The sequence below is a fragment of the Lissotriton vulgaris genome, chromosome 2_1 (assembly GCF_964263255.1).
Source record: "Lissotriton vulgaris chromosome 2_1, aLisVul1.2, whole genome shotgun sequence".
NCBI lineage: Eukaryota > Metazoa > Chordata > Amphibia > Caudata > Salamandridae > Lissotriton > Lissotriton vulgaris.
The window spans coordinates 92,482,009-92,497,029 of NC_141687.1; the positions used below are offsets into that span (position 1 = coordinate 92,482,009).

The 15,021-nt window shown below is 46.0% G+C and overlaps 1 protein-coding gene across 3 annotated transcripts in view; it reads right to left on the reverse strand.

The window, feature by feature from the left end:
• The window catches only part of CLUH (CLUH binding protein of NUMT mRNA), a 440,989-nt gene extending 430,412 nt beyond the window's left edge, over nt 1-10,577 (reverse strand). The window contains exon 1 of one of the 3 annotated variants that reach the window (XM_086954526.1): nt 10,321-10,577. In XM_086954526.1, the coding sequence (XP_086810652.1) occupies nt 10,321-10,363 (43 nt within the window). In that variant the 5' untranslated portion in view covers nt 10,364-10,577. The remainder of the gene's footprint in view (nt 1-10,320) is intronic. The other 2 variants (XM_086954524.1, XM_086954527.1) reach the window with 2 other exon arrangements.
• Nucleotides 10,578-15,021: the final 4,444 nt, after the last annotated feature.

A 15,021-nucleotide genomic window follows, 5' to 3' on the forward strand; every position in this document is an offset into this window, starting at 1 on the left:
AGAACAACATTTACAAACAACACTCATACTGAACCAAGATCCAGTATGGAGGGTGTCACACCAACAGTGCCTTTTCTAGGCATTCCAAACACTCCACCCTTAAATTGGCAACAGTGGAAAAAGCATTTGAGGCATATATAGATGCCATAGATGGGAATGTTTGTACTTAAACAAAAAAATAATCCTTAATGATACAAAACCTTCAGTCCCTCCAGCATTTCGTGATTCACGGAAAAAAAACTGAAATCGTCTGACTAGCGCGATGGCCGCAATATTTACTTTTTTGCCTGCTAAAAAAAGGCTCCAGGAAGAAAGGTAAAAATGTATGGCTTCTTACTGGCTCAAATAGCTGTTTCCTCCTACTGCACTGTGTCTGTGACATGTACCAAAGACTCACGTCATTAAGTGATGCAGTCTTCCCTTTGGAGCAAATTAGAGCCCAATGGAGTACCGATGGGTTAGACTTGGATGATGAGGATTGGAAGGAGGTGGTCTCCTCCCCGAAAGTGGTTGCTATCTAGATGCAGCTCCGCTTGGTACAGCTGAAGATACTGCATAGATCCTATATAACTGGGCCTCGTTTGGTGCGGATGGGACGAGCTGTGAGTGACGGATGTAGGAGAGACTGGGGAGAAGTGGGCACCTTGATGCATAGTCTCTGGCACTTCACAGAGATACAGGTATACTGGACCAAGATTCACGATATGCTGGGGGACGGTTCTGGGAGCGTCGATACGGCCAGAAGCCCGGAGATGTTTGTTAAATGTATGGGAACCCACGGACTTTACGCGTACCAGAAGCAATGGGTGATGCTGGCATACATGGTGGCCAAGCGAAATATAGCCCAACTCTGGGGTGCAAGTCAGCCGCCCGAGTCAACAAATGGGCGGAGGACCTAGACTGGTGTATGTTTAGGGAGAAAGCAGTGTATGTGGCTAGGGGTTGTCCTGAAAAGTGGGAGAAGCTATGGGGGGCATGGAATAGTCACCGAGGAGAGATCTGTGAACCACCTACATTGAGATCAGACCTTGATGCACAGGAATCCCCTAGACCTTCGCTTTAAATGTCGTAATTTTGATTTTGTATCTTGCCACATCGACCCATGTGTTGCAAATGTATAAAAGTTCACTTGAGAGTTTATTTTCTGTAATGTCTTTTGTTTGATTTAATAAAAAGAGTTTAAAAAAAAAAGTGATGCAGTCTTCTTTGCCCATGAGCTGAGAAGGGCTGCGTGCTCCTTTCGCACATCTGCCTGGAGACGTCATACCCTTAGGCACAGTCTACTGATCTGTTGTCTTACAGGAAAGACATTTCATTCTCTGAAGCATTTTACCCACATGTTGGCAGAGGTGGTACAGGCATTGGATGCACATGGACCTCCGACACACATAGGTGCAGGGGTTGCCCCCTGGCTCACCCTGGGCGAGATGCTTCAAGGTTTAGTGTTTGTGCCTCCTGATCAGGGGGTGTAGAAAGGCACTGCCAGGTCTGCGCTAGGCATACACGGTCTTATTCCTCGTTCGATCCAATGAGGAGATATAAAAGGTGCTACCATCACGCAGGTAGCACCTCCTGATCAGGGGGTGTGGAAGGGAACTGCCAGGCCAGCGCTAGGCATACAGTGTCTTATTCCACATTCGATCCGGTGAGGAGCTATAAAAAGGTGCTACCATGACCCAGGTAGCACAAGACATCCTCCGCAGAAAGCTGGCATGAGCTAGGGTCAGGTGGTGGAGATGGTACGGCACGAATGAAAGGCCAGTGAGGGGTTCACTGGCTCTTGGACATGAGGGTCATCCTAAGGGCCTGGAAAGGAAGGTAGTCATGTCTTAGGAAGGTAGTCATGTTTTAATGAGCACATCAGCATCATATCCAGGGCTGTCGCCCAGTATGGCTGGCCGGAGGTACTGAAAGGTCATGGTTGAGCCCTTTGGTCCAGGTCAGTGCCATGTATCGCTGTCACCATAGAACGGAGCACTGATATCTGCAGGAAGTGTCATGTGCTGCTCTATGTCATACGTACTACACACATACACACACACATATACATCTGGAAATTAGTGAGGTTACCATACAGGCGGGGCGGGTGGTGGTGCATTTTCGCCGATTATTTTTGTACAGGTCTGCTCAGCTCTTTCTTTATAGAAACTCAGGACAGGAGCGAGTCAGGAGATGTTCAAATCCTGACTTGCATCTTTCACAACCTGTTGCGATTCTATGTATAATGGAAACCGTAGCAAGCCTAGACCTACGCGTCAATTATTCTTCAATTGATGCTGCCTCCCCAATGCTTCACGCCTACCAGAGCACCAGTATCTTGTCATGACGTACTTCCCATGAATTATGGCAAGTGAGTTTATTTGGAGGGCATGATACATACAAAAACCCGTCAGAAAGCTATGTTCAGAAAGGGCCTGCGAGTGCAGAACGAACAAGATCCAGCCAAGTGGCAGCAATGTTTTTAATATGGGAAAGACTCGCGAAAATAAACCCAGGATATACCTATAGGTTTAAACGCACGTCACAAGCCAAAGCTCTTATTAGTCAAGTATCAATCCATGTGTTGTGGGAAGATCAGAGGTGACACAGAGTGTGGCACCTGGAACAGTGATAGAAAGAAAGAGTCGAGGGAAGGGGTAATGAGGGAGAAGCCATACGAATAAAATTATCTTTTCAGCCAGCTGAGAGTTAAACAGAATGAAGCACAGTCTCCAGAGAATGTGCAGGAAGAGGCTGGTGCAGTAACTTGTCGAGAGACAGAGGATTGCCATTTGGAAAGAAGAGGTGTGTGGCGCTCAAGGTATTATCCCAGGAGAACACTGCACATAACTCCAATTGACTCAATACCACAGGTGTGTGGTGAGGAGATGGGACACTGGAGTAGCCGGAAAAAAATTAGTTTGTGTGCGTGTTACTGTGTGTGTACATTAACTGTAAAACGTTTGTTTATTTACTAACTTGGCTTACCAAACTCTATCAGTGGAGGGATGTCGTAGCTGCAATTAATACATGTGTCATTATTTAACACAAATGTGAGCTACCAGCATATGATGGCCTCTGTGCGCTATGGCTCTAGCGGTCCTGATAATGTGGGAACTACATGGCACCACATAGTGCTCCATTTGTTAAAGTCCTAAAAATAAAGCCTTTTAGGGAAGGGGACGGGGGTTATAGGAGTTTTAGAAAGTTAAGTATTTAAACTCTGCAAAACACTGTGTGTAGTTTTTACTCTGAGAGTTATGTATTCAAATTTAATGACAATAAGTGCACACACAGTAATGAACCCCTCAGAGATAGTGAGCGTGAGTATATATCAACCAAAGTGCCCGAAAGCTTGTGAAAGCGCACACTCGGCAAGCTGAACCATCCGGTTGTTTGTTCAAGGCATGAGCTGGCACTGATGTTCATTGGACTGTATCTTCTAGACCTGACGCGTTTCAAGGCTGGTACCTTTCATCGGAGGTCGCTTATTAAATGAATCGTGCAGGCAGTTCTGGTTACTTTAATTTGGTTAATTTCATGCCCCACCCTTAGTGGGCCTTGCACGATGTTCGTGGTGCATGCTGGCTTTAGTAGTTTCATCCAGAACAAAATCACACCTATAGTAGGTCCTGCATCGTATCATAATTGTAAAAGCATGTTTCACCCACAGTGGGCCTCAGGAATCAGTGTGTGCTATTTTTACCGCAGTTTGCCGAGCTGTATTCAAGTCCAGACCTAGTTCCAAACACGGCCTCTTTTTAATTGCCAGGACGGTGCCGCTTCCCGCGACAGGGCTGCCGCATAAGTATTTGTCAACTAAAGTGCCCGAAAGCTTGTGAAAGCGCACACTCCGCAAGCTGAACTATCCGGTTGTTTGTTCAAGGCATGAGCTGGCACTGATGTTCATTGTAATTTGCATCAAAATTCAAGGCATTGAAACTACTAAGGATGACACTAAACTCATCATGAGGGACTACAACTCCCAAGATGCTTCAACGAAGATTGCACTAAGCTCCGCCCACTGAAGGCGGTTTGCATAAAGTTTGAAAATCAACAAGGTGAACCATCAATGCTTGATGTCTGCCCAGGAAGAAGCGGGGTGGAATGCCTCGAAACGCTTCTGCTTTTAAAAAGTCTTATTGCAACAGAGAAACAGGCTGCAACGAGGTGATACAAGGCTGCGAGGTCTGAAGTGTGGTCGAGTGCCCCTTCAATGCTTCAGGGCGATTGGTTATATATATATATATATATATATATATATATATATATATATATATATATATATATATATATAAAAAAAAACACACACACACACACACATATATATATATAAATATAGATATAAAGCTACACTGCCTGCGGAAGGGGGCTGCTCGTAGAGGAATTGTGGGAACAGTCTTATATTTGGGGTTTAGACTGCATACTCAGCACCTGTAAGTCACATTGAGGTGGGGGTTGTATTTTGAAAGGGCTTACACCCATGCCACTTATCTACATATAGCAATATTTAACGTGCTTACATTAGCTGTGGTAATGGACCTCCATCAAGTACGATCCTGCGCCCTAGGGCACCTAATAAAGAGAGGTCTTGTGCCTCACAGGACCAGGAGGCAGCGGTGCCGTAAAATTTCCATTTTAGTACTGCAAACTTGGCAAATCTACTCCGCAATATCCTTGGGTGTCTGAACCCTGGTCCAGAAGGAAAAATCATTTTTAAAACACTACCTGTGATAGAGGTGAAAAATGCAGGTATGTTAGCTAATGGTGCCTGTGGAAGCACCAAAGAAACTTACAATGAGATCGAAATCAACATCCGTGTGATGAAACCACAATTCCTGGAGGATTTCTGGGGTAGATAAGGCAGTAGATTGTTTTGAGAGAAATTGCACTGTGTGAATACCTAGCAACAAGAGACAAGTCACAACCCCATCACCAGCTCTACCAAATGTATGCAGGATCTCTTCAATAGAGTCGGGCATCCTTAGTTGCTAGCTTTGGATAATGGCACTTAAATGCTGTTAGAAATGGAAGAATATCTTAAGGCTGAGGGTATTAAGCAAGTAAAGACCTCACCATATCACACAAAGTGTAATGTTCTTGATCAGCACCTAAATTGTGCACTGAAGGATCAGCTGCAGTTAGCTATGGTCAACAAGACAGACTTGCTTTGGCCAGTGTGAATGACGCTTCGCACCATATTTTACCTTACAGAGAAGTACAGTTACATATTCTTGCTTGAACAGGGAATGGATGAGAGGCAAGACAGTGAGTGAAAACAAACTAGCAAATGTGTCGGATCGGAGGCAGAAGGTGCGAGGAAAGTACAAGGACAATAGTTATAGAATAGGTTTGCTGAATGTGTAGGTTGGTGATTTTGTAAGAATTTAATAAAGGGCCATGTTACAAAGAGAGGCCCGCACTTTTCAGCTAGAGTAGGAATGCAGAAGTGAAGGTCACTGTTGTTCTGATGTTTGATGGTATGGTTTGGAAAAAGGATCTGTAGTAACGAGGAACAGATCTGGCTATGTATGTGAATGGGAGTGGAGGTGTGTAATGGTGGTGAGATTGCACAAGTCAACATCTCAGATCGTCGTTGCTTTTCAAGGAGGAGAGCAAGGCCTAGATATTTGAAGTATTATGTAACTGGATAAGGGGCTTCAGCGTCCATTTAAATTATTCTCTTTTTGTCTTTATTTTGTTCCTATAGTTTTCTTTATTTTCTTCTTGAAGAAGGAGGAATAAGTGGCGAAATTGTTGAAGTTAGTGATACAGCGTCACGTGTGGAATGTTCTTTTAATATGTAGCATGGATCTACTACTCTGCAGTTGCTTCCTACGGAGGAAAGCTGATGCTGGTAATACTCTCCTGTAACATAATAAATAACAGTTAAATTATACAATTAAAGTGCTTCCAGTGGTTCGGAGATGTTAAATAAAAGAAAAATACGATTTTTCAAAAATACTCGATAACATTGGTTTTCAGGACAAAAACTGGATCTATCCAGAGACCACCCCCTAAGCTCCATCTAAAGACTGTAATAAAAGAGCCCCTCGCTCAGTGCTGAAATGAAGAGGGTACCAGTTGTATCCCATATCCGGCAGTTACTACAGACCCAGATGGGGAATCCATCTGGCCTCAGTGAAATAAGCTGAATTTGTCTCCCATGTAATTTGCCAACACCACAACACAAATCAGCAGTGCCCGCATGTTGTCTACCTTTTTTTGAGATTACTTTGATTATTGAGCTTTTCCCCACAATAACAAAAACATTTTTACATTCATGTTGTGTAATTGTTAGTATATCAGCAGAGCCACCTGAGATTTAATTTATTTTTGTATATCAATCAATGCTCCACCTCACAGCAGCTATTTCTGGACGTACACAAAAAATGAGACAGGATGTCCTCACACACCACCAGGTGTCATACTTCATCATAGGACTCCCCATACTCTTCAAAAACCTGGTTTGATGAAGTGCAGGCCTACACCTGGAAGTCAGGGACATGTACATTTACATTTACTTCGAACTAAGAACCGACCCGTGAAATAGAACAATGAAAAAACAATGCGATATGCTAAACTTGCCTTTATATTTAGAAAGAATACCACTTGGTATTTAAAGCTAACGTAAGAAAATGGGGAACTAGTACCCCATCACCACTCACACCATCAAATGTTTCTGCCTGGTGGCTCATACGAGTCTGTGGCATTCTTCAGGACAGAAACACGGGATTACTGTGTGGCCAACACCCATGTGCATATCACTTATCAGTGTAGGACTGATCTTTATCGACCCTTTCAGATATTACGCTCCTAGTTATCCCAATATATGGTCATCTGGGCCCCATGGAGCAAGGGCTCAGGAAGCCCTATAGTCACACATTTATCAGGGTGTGGTCCTCTTGGTCAACCTGCTGGCGTCTGCTCCTTCCTCCTGGCTTAGAATTAAAAGGACTCCAATTTATGAACTGCAAATAATAAAAGGACCTGTGTGCCAAAAGCAGTAACTCACTCACCTATCTACATAAAATAAAAATATTTCTGCATGTTACACGATGTGCTTTGCATGAGACACATTAACCCTCTACGGTATTTTATCTTGACCTCAGAAGATATTTTAAAATGCAACCCTTGCACCAATTAGGCTAGAACAGATGGACTGTAATGCTTCTCCTTGTTGCAGATTTCTTTGTGGCAGTGATTTAAAAAAAAATGTATAAGTGAACTGTCGGACTGCTTTTCATGACTTCTCCCTTGTGACTGCACCCCCTTTTTGTTGCTATACCTTGACCCCCAATGTATGGATTCCTTCAGTAAACTTTTCCAATTCCTGCACTGCCGTTGTGAAAGGTACTACAATCTGCTGCACCTTCAAAGAGTAGCCCATCTCTAGTGAGTGTCCCTTGATGGTTCACTACAGCACAGCCCTTCGATGCATACCAAATAACTCCTCCCAGGACCATCCCTAGAGACGGCTGCTCATGGCACCATCCCCAGAGGCACCCATCTCTGACACCACCCCAAGAAATGGCAGTACCCAACAAGGTCCTCAGAGACAACTGGCACCTTTGCCAGAGAGGCCCACCCCAGAGACTACTGCTCTCAGGCGTCGTCCCTAGAGACAACAACCATGACAGCTTCCTCACAGACAACTGCAGACACCTTGCCAGAGACAGACATTCCCACATCCTTCCTACAGACGAATGTCCCAACATCCTACTCAGAGAAGACGGCCCAGAGGCAACAACACCTGACAGCCCACCCAGAAACATACCAGTTCTGCCCTCAATATCATTATCATCCCAAATACTAGACCAAACATCCTCAAGACTAACCCAAACATGGAGACTAACTCATAGACAAACTCACAGAGACAAAGTTCCCAGAGACACCAACAGAGACAAGCTCCCAGACACATCCTCAGAGACTGACTGCCAGACACATCCTCAGAGACTGACTGCCAGACACATCCTCAGAGACTGACTGCCAGACACATCCTCAGAGACTGACTGCCAGACACATCCTCATAGACTGACTGCCAGACACAGACACATCCTCAGACTAACTCTCAGACCCATAGACACATCCTCAGACTAACTCTCAGACCCATAGACACGTCCTCCGAGACTGACTCCCAGGCGGTATGCGACGTTTACAACGCAACCGTTACAACGCCGTTCCATTACGACGCGGTCATAACAACGAAAGTTGTTACAACGAATTGCGCTGGGGGGCGCTCAAGGATAGTAAATCATTTAATTTACTATCCCAACATCTTCCCTACTATCCACGGGGACTAGTGTTGGAATAGTAAATTAATTTTTTTTAATTTGCGCCCCGCTAACGCAAGTCGTTGTAACGACTTGCGTTGTTACAACCACGTTGTAAAAGTGTGCGTGGTAATGACGTACATCCCTCCCAGACACGTCCTCAGAGGCTGACTCCCAGACACGTCCTCAGAGACTGACTGCCAGACACGTCCTCAGAGACTGACTGCCAGACACGTCCTCAGAGACTGACTGCCAGACACGTCCTCAGAGACTGACTGCCAGACACGTCCTCAGAGACTGACTGCCAGACACGTCCTCAGAGACTGACTGCCAGACACGTCCTCAGAGACTGACTCCCAGACACCTCCTCCGAGACCGACTCCCAGACACCTCCTCCGAGACCGACTCCCAGACACCTCCTCCGAGACCGACTCCCAGACACCTCCTCCGAGACCAACTCCCAGACACGTCCTCCGAGACCAACTCCTCAAAGAGACCAACTCCTCAAAGAGACCAACTCCTCAAAGAGACCAACTCCTCAAAGAGACCAACTCCTAAGAGACAAATTTCCCAGAGACACCATCAGACAAACTCCCAGAAACACCATCAGAGACTAACACCCATCAGATACCCTCAGAGACAAACTCTTACCCGTACTAGCCACCAATGTACAGCAAGAGCCCAAAGCTTATCACAACACTGTACCCAATAGAGTCCAATACATATCAACATTATAGCCAGGGTACAAGAGATCGCCGCCAACACATACCTACAGACAGTTTCACTACTCTTCAAAGACTGTTGTATTCTTATTGCTACCTTAACAGTTTGAAAACACTGCAGGCTGATGTAACAGGATGGATAATTGTTAGTTCTCTTTGGACTCTTTGTTAACTTTACATGTTTACGTCCCCACCTATTAGATATAAATACAGCATTACAAAATGACCCACCTGGAACAGGGCCACAATCTATGCTCATCCCTGACCTTCCCAAGTTCTATCAACTGCATAAACTGGAAACTCAATGGCACTGTAACAACCCCAAGCTCACCGCAGAGGATAGTTTGAGCATCCACATGTCTTCTACCAGAGTACGTCCTACACTCGAACCAACCGAGGCGGCCAGCTCAACGCTCCACCAGGGACTGGCCAATATATCCCCATTATGTAAGAAATGCCCCATCATCCGAAGATGCCCTAACGCCCCCACCCCCAAGACGATGCATCAATGAACTCACGGAGACTGCCTCAAGGAACCCCCAAGAGTGCATCAATGAATCCACAGGAATGCATGAATGAATCCACAGGAATGCATCAATGAATCCACAGGAATGCATCAATGAATCCACAGGAATGCATCAATGAATCCACAGGAATGCATCAATGAATCCACAGGAATGCATCAATGAATCCACAGGAATGCATCAATGAACCCCCAAGAGTGCATCAATGAAATGAAATGAAATTTGATTTGTAGAGCGCATGGCTGCCCGAAAGCGTCCCAGTGCTTGCTTAGGGAACCGGTCCTGGTATTCCCCTGCGAGATAACCCATTACTGGGCATCCCCAAGGTGAAAGCCAGGCATCCCGCTGCGAGGGGCCATTGTGGAGATTAAGCAAACTATTGCCCAGAGTTACAGAGTGGGACTCCATGATTGGAATATGCACCGAGGCGAGAATTGTCAGGTCCGGGGAAATTTTGAGCCCAAGACCCGCCGAGCCGGGGAATTGAACCCTGGTCCGGGCCAGACCTCTGCATCAGGGTCAGCCGCTCCAACCACTTGAGCCACACTTCTCCACCCCCAAGAGTGCATTAATGAACCCCCAAGAGTGCCTCAATGAACCTCCAGAGACTCACCAGTATGTCTCTAGAGGCCGAACCGGGCATGGTTGGCACGCACAAGATTGTGTAAGATGGACACAGCCATTATGTTTACCCCACGTGCGTGTCTCTTTTGCCCCCTGTCACACTCACTGCCAGTCCCCCACCCCGCCCCCCGCCCCCTCCCCTCTGTTACACCCTCTATCCTACAAAACGATAATTCTCCCTTTCAAGCCGGCCCCTACCTCTGCCCTCGCAGTGCTCGCCTTCCCCGACGGAGCTGGGCATGGTTCAAGAACGCTAACCTTCACCGTCTCCTCCACTGGTGGGACAGCCTGAGCACCTCCGTGTCCGGAACCGTTGCTGCAAGGACACGCTGCACGTGCTGACCTCCGGCGCACGACCTTCGACCGGCGCTGACAGGGAACGGGGGACGGGAGCCGGACCGGGACACACTCTGCCGCTGTCAGGAGAGCACCAGGGACATAGACATAAAAGAAAGACTGTCGGACACAGTCACCTCAACAGTACACCATAGATTGCCGCGGCAATGCGCGTGCGCAAAACGCACGCCTGCCATCGAAATATCAGGCATTCATGTCATGTCGGTGCGATTTGAAGGTCCGTGCAACTCACATGTTCGTTGTTGACTTACAGCGCACCGTGAAATCATAGACGCAAAAAATTCTTATATAAAACAGCTTTATCTAAAAACACGAAAAGCTATGTGACTTTCTGGAAAAGTATTGGTTTTACAAATAAAACATTGTTGTATTAATAAACATGTGATATTTGCCTGACGCTAAGATGGCTACCAAAGTTGGAGGTTGCTATTGGCAGGGTTTTGCTTATAAAACAAGCACAGGTCGCAGGTCAGTCAGTCTGTCAAAATAACTTTATTTGGTTATTTAAAACCATTAAAGCATATTAAATTATCCATCACATAAAAACCAGGTATTACATAATCGCAAAACAAAAATCAAACATAATTTAAATACCACCCAAGTTAAAAATACGCATGATAAAAAGAACTCTCTTAAAAGTTCAAACAATGTGATGTAAAATGCATATTTGTAAAGAGCGGTGGAGGCAGTAAGGTTTAAAATTATATTTATTTTAAGTTTAGTCAAAGGACCCACTGGTGCACAAACCAAAGCGTCTAGATCAGACCAGCTCCAACCGCTTCTCTGATCTAGAACTCAGGTTCACAACCACATTCTACATTACATGTGTAACATTCCATATTGCATATACAATGTTCTATATGACATCAACTACCACATGTATCTTTTCCAAAATGAAGCAAAATAAAAAAAATCAAAAAACTAAAAACAAAGGTTAATCTAAAATATAATCATCAAAGTCTTTGGCAACCAGACACATCTTTAATGAAAGTCATGTGAACCAGAAACAGATGAACTGGTACCAACATCACCATCAGAAACAGAAGAATCCAGAGGGGGACCGCTTGTGACTTACCTGCCACGCCGCCACGCCGCACAGCAGATAGAGAAGCAGCCACCGCCAAGAGTCATCCAGCCACCGAGACCCGCGCCGCCGCTCCGGGAACTACAATACCCGGCAGGCCTCGCGGCGGCGCGCTGCGTCACGCGCTTTGAGAGCGCGAAGGACCCTTAAAGCAGGGGAAAGACCGGCAGAGCGGGGGGACCGCTTGTGACTTACCTGCCACGCCGCACAGCAGATAGAGAAGCCGCCACCGCCAAGAGTCATCCTGCCACGAGACCCGCGCCGCCGCTCCGGGAACTACAATACCCGGCAGGCCTCGCGGCGGCGCGCTGCGTGACGCGCTTTGAGGGCGCGAAGGACCCTTAAAGCAGGGGAAAGACCGGCAGAGCGGGGGGACCGCTTGTGACTTACCTGCCACGCCACCACACCGCACAGCAGATAGAGAAGCCGCCACCGCCAAGAGTCATCCTGCCACCGAGACCCGCGCCGCCGCTCTGGGAACTACAATACCCGGCAGGCCTCGCGGCCGCGCGCTGCGTGACGCGCTTTGAGAGCGCGAAGGACCCTTAAAGCAGGGGAAAGACCCGCGTCGCGGGACGCGAGCGGGACGCCCGGGGCTAAGCCGGGGCAAAGGGCGGGCCCTCTACGGCCCTCATCGGCACGAGTAGGCCAGGCTAGGCCACCTCCCTAAAATCCTTCATTGTGCACCAGGGATTTGTTCCTGTCAGCTCATCGTGAGTGGTGGTGTTACTGTCGCTGGTTGACCGCCTCCTAAGTCCTAGTTATCCAGACGGGGGTCGGTAAGCAGGCTGTATAGCTATTATCGAATCGCCCAGGAGCCCGGAAAAAGGAGGGGGCCTTCGCGGATAAGCTGAAAGCAGATAAACACACCTACGAATCAGGAAACGAGCCCGCTGGACATCTGCACAAGTCATTGAAGTAAGACATTTGTTTTAACTTTGAGAGTAATACCTTGTCATTTTATCGAGCTGCGGGCGTAAGACTATCACACACCTTTGTACAATTATGCCTAAAAGAAATCATCACATGGCATCCGAAACACCAAAGAACACCATTGAAAACTACCTTGTTCAAGTGGTTAGTAAAATAAACAGTGAACGCAGACAATCGTTGGGTCTGTCTCAATCACCTATTCTCCCTCCCATGAGCCCACCCACTTCCTCGCAAACCAATGAGTCTCTGCTATTAGACTCTAACAATGATGCCCATGCAACAGCTTCCCCAGTAACTGTCAATATTGATGCCAGCACAGTCAATGTGGCGGATATTGAGCCACATGCGGATAATGACTCAGATGCACAGGTTGTCATTGAGGTTGAAGGAAATGATGAAAAAGAAGATGTGGAGGACGAACCACCTGCAAAGCAGTCCTCAAGGGCAGTTAGAGCCTGTCGCAGATTGCAAAGCAAACGTGGGGGGGCACGTTCAGGAAAAAACGAGGTTACATCACCGCTAAAGTCAAAAAGTACTTGCCAGAACAATGAGGAGAACAATCTGAGGGAAACATTGGATGAGGACCTAATGTCTAGAATAGCGGAGCTGTTAGAAATAAAAATTCAGACAATCATTAAGCCACTTATCAGCAAGATTGATAAACTTTCTGCAGAGATAAAGAAACTTGGAAGTACACAAAATGTCTTAGCAGATGCAATAGGTAATGTTTTAAGTAATGTCAATAAAGGCCGTGACTCCCCAAAGGAAGATAATGAATCCAGGGTAACATCAGATGCTACCCCACTAGGCCCAATTCCTCCAGAATGCCCACAAACTGGCCATATTACCAACGACTTGCCACTAGAAGCCCCAATTGTTCAATTAATTGATCTACCACATGTCACAGCGCCCCCTAGTTTTGAAGAAAATCTAATACAATTTGTAGTTGAAGCAGCACCGCTGGTGTTAGTGCTAGCTAATACACCAACCCTATCACCGGGCCAAACTGAGTCAGCCTCGTCACTAAAAAGCAAGGCACTATACTGGCTGTCAAATAACATGCGGATAGCACAGGGGGGTGAACAACGGTTGGCTGACGAAATTAAAACGGCAAGGAGGGTTGGATGGATAGGAAATAAGCAAAAAAAATGGAAGGGCGACTGTGTGATATTAAACTTCTCAACCCCAGCTGCTCTTCCCGATATTCTATCAAATATCCTTCCACCACAAAAAAGAAGTAGTTCTATAATCCCTCTTACATTAGAATTTTTCTATAATGAGTCACAAAAAACCAACAATCAAAAGTCCCCGAAGCCAGCTTGGTTAGCGAGAGATAATGGATGGGGTGGGGGACTGTCAGCGTTTGACACAAACTATGCTCCCAAAAACAGGACAGGTCCATGGCAAGTCAACCAACACAATACTCCTCGTCACATTACCCCAGGGCAAAACTGGAACCAAATGGGCAGACGAGGGCTTGGTATATTAGCTAACAATTGTGGGCCCTTAGGAAATGTCAATTATAATGGAGGATGGCCAGGCATGCTGCAGAATGTATTGTATCCTAATACCCCAGCACCCATAGGCAATGTTAACTATAATGGAGGATGGCTGGGTACTCACCAGAATCCACCCTTTCCTATTACCCCTGCACCTAGATGGAATGCTCCTGTAAATGGTTGGGGCTTTGGGGCCCCATCTTATAACTGGGGAGTCAGCACCTCAAATAGGTTTGAGGCTTTAGCTGGCTTAGCTGATTGCGACTGACTTGATGGAGGGGCTTCGACAATGTCATGCAGTATAAATCACATATATCCTGGTTTGCATCTTGAAGTTGAACCAAAGCAGATTGCACTTGTTAAAACTTCTCAACAGCCACTGCATTTTGCTGACACAATGGCACGAACACCGCATTTAGATATAACTGGGTCAACTACACCACACCAGGTAACAGAGAAACTAGGTGTTCTAGGAAGTACAAAAATCATTTGCTGGAACATTGCAGGTCTGAAAAAAAATCTTTGAGATCCGTCCTGGCATGATTATCTGGCTAGTGGGGATTTAATTATGTTCCAGGAAACCTGGGGGCTTGAAAACTATTTCAAGGTTGATTATAGATCTTTTTTCATCCCCGCAGTAAATACAAACGGGGGGAGACCCTCTGGCGGCCTAACAATTTGGGTGAAAATCACAGGAGGCCTGTCCTTTAAGCAAATTGATACAAATAATCCCGACCTCTTATTACTTGAGCTAAAAAACACTAAGGGTTGTAGCATTTACATGATCAATATTTATAGTAGACCACATCGATCATGTAAAGAATCAACAGTTGTAACCCACCTGAGTAATATTGTGGAGGGGTTTGATCAAAATGCACAAATGATTATAGGTGGTGATTTTAATAGAGGTTTTGAACCCATAATAGGTCTAGAAGACATCTATAAGGATGAGGATAGTGCCAACAATATTCCCTTAGTAGACACGAACTATAAAGCACCTTGCACAGTGAGTGCCTTACAACTATT